This window comes from Gasterosteus aculeatus, chromosome 3 (assembly GCF_964276395.1).
Source record: "Gasterosteus aculeatus chromosome 3, fGasAcu3.hap1.1, whole genome shotgun sequence".
NCBI classification, from domain to species: domain Eukaryota; kingdom Metazoa; phylum Chordata; class Actinopteri; order Perciformes; family Gasterosteidae; genus Gasterosteus; species Gasterosteus aculeatus.
In genome coordinates this window covers 12,618,678-12,631,693 of record NC_135690.1, presented here as the reverse complement: position 1 = coordinate 12,631,693, position 13,016 = coordinate 12,618,678, and the positions used below count along the sequence as shown (strand labels likewise).

The 13,016-nt window shown below is 44.3% G+C and overlaps 1 protein-coding gene across 3 annotated transcripts in view; it reads right to left on the bottom strand.

The window, feature by feature from the left end:
• The window catches only part of LOC120815980 (retinal-specific phospholipid-transporting ATPase ABCA4), a 28,277-nt gene extending 15,503 nt beyond the window's left edge, over nucleotides 1–12,774 (bottom strand). For all 3 annotated transcript variants that reach the window (XR_013467148.1, XM_040171130.2, XM_040171131.2), the window contains exons 1-14: nucleotides 12,636–12,774; nucleotides 11,578–11,690; nucleotides 11,268–11,361; nucleotides 11,045–11,186; nucleotides 10,774–10,913; nucleotides 10,026–10,153; nucleotides 9,647–9,844; nucleotides 7,318–7,407; nucleotides 5,545–5,782; nucleotides 4,737–4,876; nucleotides 4,055–4,171; nucleotides 3,429–3,626; nucleotides 1,362–1,567; nucleotides 27–203 (exon numbers count right to left, since the gene is read on the bottom strand). Coding sequence is in view for 2 of the 3 variants with exons in the window: in XM_040171130.2 (XP_040027064.2) it covers nucleotides 27–203; nucleotides 1,362–1,567; nucleotides 3,429–3,626; nucleotides 4,055–4,171; nucleotides 4,737–4,876; nucleotides 5,545–5,782; nucleotides 7,318–7,407; nucleotides 9,647–9,844; nucleotides 10,026–10,153; nucleotides 10,774–10,913; nucleotides 11,045–11,186; nucleotides 11,268–11,361; nucleotides 11,578–11,643 (1,934 nt within the window). In the remaining variant the exon portion in view is untranslated. The remainder of the gene's footprint in view (nucleotides 1–26; nucleotides 204–1,361; nucleotides 1,568–3,428; nucleotides 3,627–4,054; nucleotides 4,172–4,736; nucleotides 4,877–5,544; nucleotides 5,783–7,317; nucleotides 7,408–9,646; nucleotides 9,845–10,025; nucleotides 10,154–10,773; nucleotides 10,914–11,044; nucleotides 11,187–11,267; nucleotides 11,362–11,577; nucleotides 11,691–12,635) is intronic.
• Nucleotides 12,775–13,016: the final 242 nt, after the last annotated feature.

The following is a 13,016-nucleotide window of genomic DNA, read 5'->3' as shown; positions in this document are numbered from 1 at the left end:
GGACATTTAGGTGGCGGTTCACTCACAGGTCGTCCACATAGCACGGATACGGCATCTGCTGGACGTAGACCCCGAGTGGCCAGTCTTGGCCCGTGTGGAGCTTGATGATGCCGTGTTCGATCATGTCCTGCAGGTAGGCGAAGCCTCCCCAGATGTACCTCTGATCCTCCAGGGGGTCTGCTCTCGGGCCGGGGTCCCAGTACCTGAACAGAGAACAAAGAGGGTGAGTGACAGGTGGCTGGAGGATCTTATATTTACATTATCCTTCGTCACATACCTGTGTCCTGGTGTTTTGCATTATTTTTTATTACTTTAATCAGTACTTTCAGAATTGTTACTTTTTCTTGTCTTTTGTGTGTATTTATATATGATATATGTGAGTAATTGTGATTGCTGATTACTGTTCTTTTATGTATTTTTTTTTTTTTTTTTTTGTTTGGACCCCGGGAAGACTAGCTGTCGCCTCAGCGTCAGCTAATGGGGATCCTTTTAAATAAACAAATAAACATAAACTGTTACCCAAGCAATTTATCAAAGAGGTAAAAACGTTTTCAAAGTACATCATCTCAAAAACACACACACACACACACACACACACACACACACACACAGACCACATGTGCACTGCTAAGCGGATATGTCCGAGGGCGAAAGCCCTCTTACAATCTGATAAATCAATTGTATAGAAGCAGGACTCCCACTGGGTCCATTACAGCCTGTTGGTGCGTTGTAAACAGCTAGAACATTTCGCTCTCCCCAGAGGATATCGACATACAGTCCGTTTAAGAATGGAAGAGCAAAGCGAAAGAAAAAAAGCACGCAAGAGCCTCACATGGGAGGATGAAAGGGCAGGCGTCCAGTTAATATGGAACCACCAAGAGATCTAGGGAAATACCGTGAGGCCAGCTGGAGAGTCTTCTCTTTTCCATTCGAGGAATGTGATAAATACGTATGACTTGTCAAATAAGTTGCTACAGCAACAAGGTGAAAAAGGTGTCTGAGGGATTCGGTACTCTACACTTTGCCAGTTGATTCGTTGCAGTCAGCTGCAATGAAATGTATGCGAAAGCATCTATGATTAGCCTTTTTGCTTGGCTAATAAAATGCTAATACCCTGAATTGTTATGCGGTAATACCAATGGTTTGGTTCCTCAGAAGACTGAGGACTGGGGACTGTGGCCACAGCACGATTGACTGGACTGAAATAAAAATAAAAAAAAACATGTTCCGCACAAACAAAAACACAGATTCCACAACACGGAGTCGAAAGTAGACGCTTCACTTCATCTCGAGGCGTCAGAAGCAAAAAACTGGAGGGCCGCCATCGCAACAAAACCTCTGTCCACACAGCTGTTACCAACCTGTCTCTGATCTTGTTGGTGCGCTCCACCGCGTCAATGTCCATGCGGATCTTGTACTTGACGTGCGGCGGTACGCTTGTGGTCCAGGGGTACATGTCCATGAAGACCACGCCGGCCCAGAACTTGTTCTCCTCCAGCAGGTACAAGGCCTGATGGGTCATCTGGGACTCATCGGTGTAGGGAACAAACTTATCCAGGTTGATGCACTGTAACCAGGTGAGTTGTAGATTTGAATGGAACTGTTTGAATGCATGCTTGGTGAAATCATATCAAAAGTACAAAAATTAACTGTCCTGCTGTGGTAACACCAAAGTCATACCAATCAATCATTCTCTTCCCAATAGTATTTGACCCAAGTCTGATAAACAGAACACATTAGCCTGGTTAGCTATGTTACAAAGTGTGTTACTATGTGTGTTTCATTGCCATATTCTTTGACTCATGTTTGGTTGTTTGTTCATTTCTTTCATGCGATATTTATTTTTCTTCACTTCTTTGTACTACTGCTGCCCTGCAGCGGTGGAATTGTCCTGTCTGGGGATCAAATACATTTTATCCGGTCAACTGAATCCATTAAGCACTGCAGAGAATATATTTATATACATTTCACTAGGCTGATTCGCTGTAAACTACAAGAAATACTGAAATAAAGACGAATGCACAAAAATATGCTTATATTCCTTAAACTGAGGTATTATGTTAAAGACAAAAGGAAAAATTAAGGGGTCTCTCAGATATCATGTTTGACCAGAAAAGTTTGAACAATACCCTCATTGGTGATTTTATCTGTTTATCTCTTTGTGAATTTCCATTCCATCTTAACCGAACCATCTTTCAATGAGGTGATCTGGTGACATGGGAAAATCTGAGCTACTGCATTCATCTTTCAGCAACAGACACAAACAAACACACACACACACACACACACACACACACACACACACACACACGCAGGAAGGAAAAGGCAAGAACATGAAACTAGCTCATGTGTATCTAGACACACATGAGAACAACTCCATACAGCTACACACAAACAATTAGGTTATCTCTATCACACACACACACACACACACACACACACACACACGCTCGCTCGCTCCCAATGAACCACGCATAATTGCCATGTGAACTCCCACTTCACACACACACACGGCTATCTAACCCCCAACACCCATGTGTATACCGTGTCTAATGTCTCCATTCACATTAATGTACAATACCGTGAGAGCGCTCAGAGGAAGACGAGAGACCACTTCCCATTCATTTTAAGGGACCATACATTCACTGCACAATAACGTTCGCTCAGAGATGGGCTGAGAAGAAAGACCCCCGCTGATACACATGTTCCAATGGGAATCCACTGTGAGAAACATGCCCCTGATGGAGTGAGAGGACCTAATGCTAACCGCAGCGCTCGTTATCCTATGGCCCTGCTCTGGCTGACAGCTATACCTAATTGGTTAAACTGCCCGGGTTTCTTTGTGGGGCTCAGCAGGGTCTGGATGCTGAACTTGTAGACAAAGGACAGATTGAGATGCCCGCGCTGATAGCGCTCTCACCGAAAACCGCAACGCCGGCCCCCTTTAAATCAGCCCGAGAGAGACAGAGAGGAAAGGCGTGAAGGATGGATAGAGTGATTTGCCCTCTTTTATTTCGCAGACGCAGGGGTCTGTTTCAATGCGGGGGCCATGCACTAAAACCGCATTGAGGTGGGGCGAGGGGGGGGGGGGCTGACTCACTGCCACCTACTCTCCACTTTATCACTGGATCCACAAAGAGCGCAAAGGAGGGGGGGTGACAGCAGGCTTGTTCTCCCCACCTTTCAGCCTAGCGGACGGGAGAGCGGCTGTATGGCGGTGCTAAGTGGCCTGATCTGTTTCAAAGGGGCCCGGCTGCAATCTCCCGGGAGCAGACCTGGAAGACTGATGCACCTGTCTGGAGAGCTCAGAGCTGGTCTGGCAAAGAAGGCTGAACACTTAGTCCTGGGAATGCACAACATTAGGCAAATGGTGACTTGGCGGCGAGGAGGAAAAACAGACGGATAGATAGAGAACGCTGGACTCGTACCTCGCCGTACTTGTTGAACATGCGTATCGTCTGGTCGACGGTGTTAAAAATGTTCCTCCAGTCAAAGCCGGGCATGCTCGTCTCCCTGTGGTGCTCCGGACCGTTGTACAGGAAGTTGAGGATGTGTTTGGTGGTCAAGTTGGTGTCCGCCAGACTGTTGTCCATGAACTCCATCACTGTCGGGTTTCTCAACGTGTCCTGCAGAGATTGAGTTAGAAATGACTGCGTGTGATACAGACGAATGACATGGAACAACATAATAACAGGTGCCATTTAGTCAGCTGAATGTATATTGAGGGAAATGAAAATGCCTTTGGGTTTCAAGTCATACACATCATTTTCCACCAACCAAATTTCAAAATTTCTGCCTTAAATAATAAAAAAGATTGTTTATTTTCTTTAAATAGAAATGTAGCAGGTATAATTCTTCCAAGTCTTTGTGGCTCAAATTTGACATGAATCCATCCAAATAGATCTTCCACATCTATCCACATGTTTTCTGATGGTTGCTTCTTGGTTATGTAATAAGTAAGGCTTATTCTACTTTAGGACTCTCATGTTCCTTGGAATTAGAGCCTAATACTACTTTGAAATACTCCATCTTTGTGTACATGCAGTATTCCTACTCTGATCATGTTCATCTGCAAACTGTTGTTGAAGAAAGTCCAGAGTTGAGGTCCCAACTCCTCCCAGGCCTTGGCCATGTTCTGCAACCTCTCTAACTCCTCGAATGTTGTGTTGGCCTGAAACACACAAGCGTAAACACAGGAGCACAAATGTACACTTTAACAAGTCAATGTAGAGTTCACGGGTTCTTTGAGTCAACACACCGACTGACTCCACTCTGTGCTGATAACACGCTGATTGATATGAACTGATATGAAACATTCTAATGTTTTCTATTGTATGAAAAGAGAGTTAAACAGTTAACTGCAGTGAGAGATCCATGAAATCTGATCTCGGCTCATATCAGCGATACTCTTTAAACATCGCAATGTAACAAACAAGTTAAACATCATGTTGGGTCGCTGAACTCTCATTAACAAAAGTGGAGATCTGTTTTGTTTAAACACCACTAAATGAGATGTGACTAAAAGATATTCTGCGTTAGCTTGCATCCCCCTCACATTCACTTTATTATTTAATTCCCCCCTCCTGCCTCACATTGCAGCAGGTCAACCCCCCCCTGCTCTGCCTCGGCAGGCAGCTCATTCCTAAGAAGGGTGGGATGCATTAAAGCCGATGCATAGAGTGTTAGTCGGAGGTGGGGGGAGGGGGGGGCTCGGGCCAAGAGGTGGTCTCCCTTACTCTCTTTAATATCTTGTGGACGGCAGGGGAGTCGGGAGTGTACAAAATCTTTCCCATCAGCAGGGGCTTGACTGAATTCCACACAATTTTTGTGATGGGGTTGGACTCCATGGTCTGCATCAAGTCGTTGCAGGATGGAGCTGATGAAAGAGCAAAAAAAAACAACGGTTAGAAGATACAAATAGATATTGTAAAAGGGAAAAAGCATCATATGGAACTTTCTTTTACTCTCCAGACGTGGGTAGCATTGATAGAGTTTTTGTCATAGCCAAAAAAGAAATGATTTGTTGAAAGAAATGTTAAAATCGCATGGATGAATTGATGTTGTTTAGTTGGTTTGATGGAAGAACATGGATGGACTACAATCATTTACAAGACCGCTTTATAAAAAAGCTTGTGTTGACCACGGACCTCATTTCAGGCGTCTCACCAAAAAAACATTGACTGTGAGAAAAGGGAATCTGACGGCCGTAAATGCTTTCTCATTCCTGCATCCACAGAAAAATGGCAGACAGTTCGACGGCATTTCTTATTTGCAACCGCTGTCCTCCAAAGCATGACGAGATACCATTCTATGCCGTGCTGCCAAAAACTCTCGTACGCCCTGCTATTGCACGCTTGAGATAAAAGCAATGCATATGATTATACAACTCTGAATGACTCATGAAAGCCCCCAAATGCAACCTTTTTAATTATGTATTGTAGTTGTCTATTCTAGTACTAAGTTGTACTGCTAAGAGTTCTCCTCTCTCCCAGCACATACGCTGCAGAATGGGGACCTTCGCGGGTTTGACGCCTCGGTACTCACTGGCAGTGTCGTCGTAGACGTAGTTGTGGTTCTTGGTTCCGTTGACCCCCAGAAACGCCTTGTAGTTGTTGTCCTCGTACCAGTTGAAGGACAGGACCCTGGAGCCGCCCCCCTCGGGGTAACCACAGAAGAGGCTGGACGCGCTGGACATTAGCTGCGTGAACGAGGATGGGCCCCCGTTTTGAAACAGAGAGGAAACAGCCTTCAGGAGCTCCTGAGAACTCTCCCGCTCCATCAGCTGTAAAAGACGTCAGAGAGACAATCAGTTAGTCAGAATCTAAGGTGAGTATTGCTGTAAAGCCTAAATCTATGGCTTCAAACTACTTGACCTCTCGGCAGATAATTATCCGCAGGCCGGGGATATTCATGTCGTCATATTTGTTCATACTGTGTGAATAGCGCAGCGTAGACGATCACTACAAAACAATAGTTCGAAAGATAAGCAAACATGTCGGACGTGCGCCTCTCCTCTCACGCGGACCAAATATCCTCCTATTGATTGAACAAAAATAGCTCCATCCAAGTGTGTTTCTCCCCGGTTTGTATCGTTTCCTTTCAGGAGAAATAGCGAGCTGGCTGCCAGCAATTTTGAGATTCATGTTTGAGTTGTTTTTGTCCTTAGATGTCATCACAAGGGATCAGAATTTTAGGTGTAACATTTGTTCAAAAGCCCTCCTGGTTATTACTCTAGCTCTATAAAAAAAAAACGTACAATTTTCAAACCACGATGATATTGTAACATTGAAAGTGGTTTCAGAGATCAGAGTTTAAAATGACTCACTGGTTGTCTTTACATGCGCACAAACACATGCTAAAATAACACATGTGATTTATTTTGCTCTCGCTCCCTGCCCTCATTTCTCATCACAAACACACACACACTGTAAATTGGAAGGAAGGAGAGGTGGGTAATGACAGCATTTGGCTCGCCTCTCTGTCCCCACAGTGATACAAAGGACCCACCTACAGGATGTCACCTCAGAGGAATGTCTCTCCCCCGAGCCCTCCACCCCCACCCTCCCCCTGCCCCTGCCCCTGGTGATGATGGGATGCACAACCCCCCCGGGACACGTGGTGAACGTGCTGAAACACACAACACGATCCCACTCACTCTGTCTTTGTTCTTGTGTGTTCTCGACAACCTTGTTCATGTGCAGTTTATAAAAGCTCACACAAAGAAAATTGGATGTATTAAATTATATTTCTTTACAATGTCTATCGGTTCTATTCTATCCTGTTATGATTTCACACTCTATCATGTTTCTTTGCAATATCTGTTCAAATAACAACTTCATATATTTATTTATATTCATCTATAAGTTGAATTCTGTTCATCTTCAATAACTATTCGGTTCTATTCTGTTATTTTACATCATCTGATGAAATAAATACAGTGATAAAGTGACATGCACAATTATACATATGAGACACAATCTGTACTTGCCAGCACACACACACATGCACAGATTTAAACACGATGCACATACACACGTATGTCCCCATACACATATCACATGAGCATGTGGTGACACATCAGGCTGTTAACCCACACACACACACACACACACACACACAAGCGTGTACACCTTGCATTGTTGAGCCCATCACTCAGCCTCCTCTGTGAGCGATTCTCTCACTGGGAGCAGCGGAAGAGACGAGTTTCCTGCCGGGCTAAAAATATTGGTGTCTGTGATCCTGTTTGACGGAGGAACAGGAGAGAGGAGCAGCGGCCAGGACGGGGGGAGAGTTTGATCTTTTTCGGGGGACACTTACCACTTGGAGCTTCTCCGACGTCACCTGAAGGACCCGACCCCAGAGGTGCAGGTCGATCCCCGCGGAGCTGCGGTCCAGAACCTGCGGCATCTGGGAAACACAGTCAGGAGATGTGTCAGTCAAGGTTAACACAATTTGCTCGTCTAAATGTTTCTTGCAAAGAAGAGTCTATTTTTTGCAGACAGTACAACGAGCAACCTCACATCGTCCATTCTGCCTTTATTCTCTTTGTCACACAATTTAGGTGTTGTCTATACGTACGAAGGAAATTAACCTCTTTTAAACTTCAACTGCATCAGTTGTTCGATACTGAAACACACTTCTGCTAAACCTCGTTCAGCGATTTTATCCTGAGAGACCATTAGCAGCAGGCGTTAGAAAAAGGCCTGGTGCGAGCAGAGGGCCGAGGGCAACGGAAACCCCGAATGCAAAGACAAACATGTGATATCCTTCCTCCCGCATTCCTCGCACTTGCATTTCAATGAACGAAGGAAGGAGGGCGGCGGTTCAGTGGGAAAGTGAGAAAGCGGGGGGGGGGGGGGGGGGGGGGGGGACAGAAAGGGAGGGTGTTGAGAGGTCACTGTGGTACTGGGCTTTAAACCTAATGGGCGAAATGGGATAAATGCATAGATCTCCACTAAGATGCTACCGTGGCACCGTGGTAGTGGACATGTTTGATGTAAGAGTCAAGAGACTTGCATACATTCTCAAATGTCTTAAATATAGTTTATGCACCATCACATAATTTGCATACTAAATAAAAGATTAGACCACAATTATTAATTTCAATACAACACCGTTGCTAACTACAGCCACAGAAACAGCCCAGTGTTGCTGTACATTTTGTGCACTCTTTCAATATATTAGTTTATATGATACTTATATCAAATATCAAATAGCCTTCAGGCCTCAGTGATCATAATCACATCATAATAAACGAGGACATTAATGTAGAAAAAAATAAAAAAGCAACACAGAATGCATAATAAAATTGATTGCATACATTTTAAAGCTGTGGTAATACAATCGTCCATCTGTGTTGATCATTGTCTTTATTAAGTCCATCAATCCAACATCCATCAATATGCTTCCATCATGTAACTCCGTCAGAAAGAGGTAATGTAACACGCGGCATTCCTGTCATGCTCTTAGTGATTTAGTCAGGCTATTTTACGAGCACATGACCGGGTGCACTCTTCAGACAGGCACATGTTGGGAACGCCTGTATACAAGTGGCAGCATCCCGTCCTACAGAATAACTCCCCGACAGTAGGCGGGGTCAAGCTAAGCCCATTAGAGAAACAGGCCAAGACGGATAATGCCATGAGCTATAACCTGACTCACCAGACATATATAGAAGAAATTATAGGCTGTGAAGGGGAAACAAGTTCAACGTAGTACAGTTTAATGATGTGTGTCCATTTTTTAATCCTACCTTTATTTTCCTAACTATTCTATACGGATAAATATACTTATCCAATAAATTCAATAAAAAATGTTGCAAAATGTTTTTTTTTCTCCACTCAGAAAAGCTTTATGTTATTGCATCCTCTATGTTTCTTGCTTTTCGTAAATATATTTGTAAAGAATGCAAAACCAAGCGTATGAGTTAGTTCCAAAATGAAGCCATCGACTTTGTGAGTGAGCCGATCTGGCCAAGCAAGCTGGAATCAGCCGCTCGGCCTCACATGCAGTCCTGGCATCACCAGCAGCTCAACCAAGAACAATGAGCCACCGACACATACGCACGTATGTGCTCACAAGGAAGTGAACAATCCAGAACGTTTGTTCACAGCATCAACTTCACTACACTCGCTAGAGCATTGAGATACGTTTTATGAAGGTTGGAGGGGGAATTTAAATGTATCTGGCGACACAGTCAAAAGAAATAGGACTTTTCCTTCCTCTTCCAAGTCTTGCAATATTTCATATTTTAGTCAACAAATCCCATTAAAAAGACCAAAACCAACAATGAGTATCCAAAGACAGATATATTGCGCTGTGCCTTGGAGCTCGATTGTTGTCCATATATTATTAAAAAACACTGTGTGACACCTCCATTTATTAGTATGAACACACACACTATAGTGTATACAGAAAATATCAATTTTAAAACTTCAGAGGATCTCAGACTGGAGATAATGACTACATGTCAAATAAAGTAAAAACAGGGAGGACTTTAAGTGTGTGCAATGACAAATACAAAATAATGTAGGAGGATTTATGGTTATTACTATTTATTGTAATAATAATGAACGGGTAACGCACTATTGTTTATTTATCAACCTCACTGTGACTTCAAAAATATTTCTCAAAGCACAAAGCTCACCAGTTTGAAGATTTTGAAGAAGTCCACGTTAGCGTAGAGGACGTCCTCTATCTTCTGCAGCTTTTGCTGGGTGAGGGCACACATGGCGTTGCGGACCCCGTGGAGGCCCATGCGACTGGGGAAGATGATGAAGCGCTCCAGCAGGATCTGGCTGCAGGCGATGTCTTTCAGCTGCAGGTCTGGAATACCAGAGGCAAACTGGGAAAAACACAAAAACAAAAGGAAATGCTGGGTTTATTGTGGACAATGGAACAATCCTCATTTCATTGAGTTGGTTAGCGCTTCATATGAAAGTTGTTCAGTGTTGCTTTAAAACGAGCTGAATGACTTAACATTAGCAAAAGCTTAAACATTTCCCACTCGTCCCCCAAAACGCCACCTCTTCTAGTCGGATTTCGGCATTGACGAGCTGGTAGACAATAGACTCAGAGAGGCCGGCGTTTCGCAAAAGGAAGGCAGTCAGAACTTCGTCATCCTTCAGAATATCATTCAGCTTCAGACCACGGCCTGCGAGGGACATCAAAAGCAGAGACGGCAAAAGGTTAGAGACACTAAAGGCCACGTTGACCCGACAGGCACTGGGCGACACAGAGGAAATGATTCAAAGCGAGAAAGATTGGCAGGTATTTTCAGGATGTTTCAGGGATATCCAGTGAGCAAGAGGATGGAGGTTTGTACGCGTATCCCTGCCAAAAAATGTTCTGTTAACTTGAATTGAAGTAATATTAAGAACAACCGTTTTAATGCATGATGTTTACGTCCACTAAAGCTAATTGCTATGTAGAAATTATACTTTTAAGTCAAGGAGAGGATATTTAACATGGAGGACAAATGTGGTGCTCCGACAAGAAATAGAGGAACTGCAGAAAACAACAACACATAACGGTTAAGTTCAAAGTGCTGCTACGGTATCTTGAGAGGGTGTTGTCAAGAGTTAATAACAACTTTAAAAGCAAATTGCCTTTTTAAAAAGGAACACATGTCCACATTTGGTTTCAAAATCTATAATCAAATCATCTGCTGATTACAGTGTTGTTCAAGCAAACAATAACTAATACCTTTGACTAGCCATCTCACTTTAAAGGAAAGTGCTGCTGCCTGAACCACTTGTCACGTCGCCTCCTTACCCGACACCACGGATGGGTTGTTGCGTAACGTCTCCATGAAGTTTGAGAAGGACGACACATCGTGCCAAAGACGGCCGAGCTGCCGGACGTCCGTCTCATTGAGCAGAAGCTCCTGGGCATCGACGTAGAACCGGGCCAATCTAAAGCCAGCCCCCAAAACACACAGAATTAGTCAAATTAGTCATCGTTCTGTACCCTCTAATTTTTTTCTAAGCTCCCCCCGGTGCTGTGGAGGGTTTTCAAGGACAGCGGGTGCTATGAATAGGCTTACACAGAGTTATTATAGTTGGAGACGACGCCTGGGGACTCTCCTCTGGTTGGATATCTGAAGCAGGGGTTGTTGACGTTGCAGAAGATGCCCTGGATCCAGGGCAGGATCCCGGCTGAAGGCATGGCCTTGTTGGGGAAATGACCTGAAGGAGTAAGACGTCACAAATACGGTTAGCTTCATTAAACAGACTGGCGATAGCTTGAAGAGTTGTTGTTCCGTTTACATTCATGCTGTTGGTACAGTGGATTGGCCTTCCTCAGCCACACCAGACCAATGAATAACAACACTGGCCAGCAGATCTCCACCAGGAAGCGGACCTGGACACAAAACAAGGGGGGAGTTACTAAACGCACACAAAGACAAATTGGAACACCGGCACAATCTAATCGGACACAACGGCCCCCGGAACAAATCCGACCCCTACGCAGGCGACCTGTTGGTAGATGGCTGCTGGAGGCGGTGGGCCGTGCCGTTTATATATTGGGTTTTGCATTATGCTGGAGAGTTTCAAAGGGTCATAAAAACGATTATACCTTCTGTCTCTTGCGGAGGGTCCAGTTTTTCCACAGTAACAGGCGGATTTGAGCACCTGTCTTCATTGCTCTTCAGCTTCACCCCGGGAAGGGGTCATCAGCCTGTGACGAACCTGCAGGGAGGCAACTCCATCAGCGGCGCTCACAAAAGACACCTGAACATCTGCCGGAGGTGAGATCATTGAGCCGTCAGACTTATTGGGTCTGGCCTTGCGTTTGTGTTTGACCTGACTTTTGCTTAATATCCTGAAACATTGTAATATGAGATCATTTTCAATGGTCAATCTTTTGTTAAATCACTATCACTGTGCCTGGTCTCTGCATTAACTTGGACTTAAGGTGGTCTTGACTGCAACCTTTAGACGGAGCCTCTTTCAAAGCAGACATCTTGTGTACGCACGTAAACAAAAAGGGTTTTCTACACTGTAAACCACTGGCACAAACAACATGCGTCGGTATGTGACGGATGAATCCAATTTGTTCCTCGGCTCTCATTCAAGCGTACTCCCAAAGACAAATTCATTTTGGAACTGAACAATGACAACAAAAGGAACTCAGATGTCAGTCACGTGAACCTGCAGGAGCTCAGAGAATGTCGGACACGCAGAGTAATTTGCTCAGAGCGACATGTCCAATAGATTACCCCAGACTGGCAGACGGAGGACGCGGGGACATAAATACTTGTCTAGAAAAACAAGAGGACAAAGACTGAGACTAAAACAAGGAAGGGCGAAGGCTGTCATTATGTGGGATTTCTCTGAAATCACCTCATCTCTAAAAACAGTAATTACAGGACAATGACGTGAAAAAAAGTAGAGAAATGTTTTTACCGCATTTTAAAAAACTGCTGTATGTTTAAGTAACATGATACGAGAAGCCAAACAAAAGCAAGCAAAAGATGAAGAGCATCCAGCGGGATCACCTTTGTCACGTCTTGACATTTTGTTTGAGCAGCAGGAGGACAGACAGCGATTATCAGCCACATACCTGTCGATGACCTACGTCATCCTACAGCACGTCTCATTTTGTCAACAAAAGAACAAAGCGGTCCCTCTTACCTGTTATGGAATGATGTAAAAGTCGTACGACATGGAGAGAAACCGGTTCAGAAAGGGGCTGAAGTAGTGCAGAACATTAAGTCAGGTAGAAGAGCTGTGCATTTGTCCTCGCTGGCCACTCTCTCTCTCCCTCTCTCTCTCCTGCCTGCAGGTCAGCAACTCTCTTAATCTGATCTGCTCTAATCTCCTCGGCTAACATGGGCAGGCAGAAAAAAAAACAAAAAAGAGACAACAGTCGACCATTTTGAGGCAGAATTAGGGGGATCTGTTTGGGAGAGGGAAAAGAAATGATAATGTTGGCGAGAAAGACTAGTGGTGAGAGGGGGGGTCACAGTTTCTTTGGGGTCAAATCGGTGTTTTGACCTTGTCTCAGACGAGTAC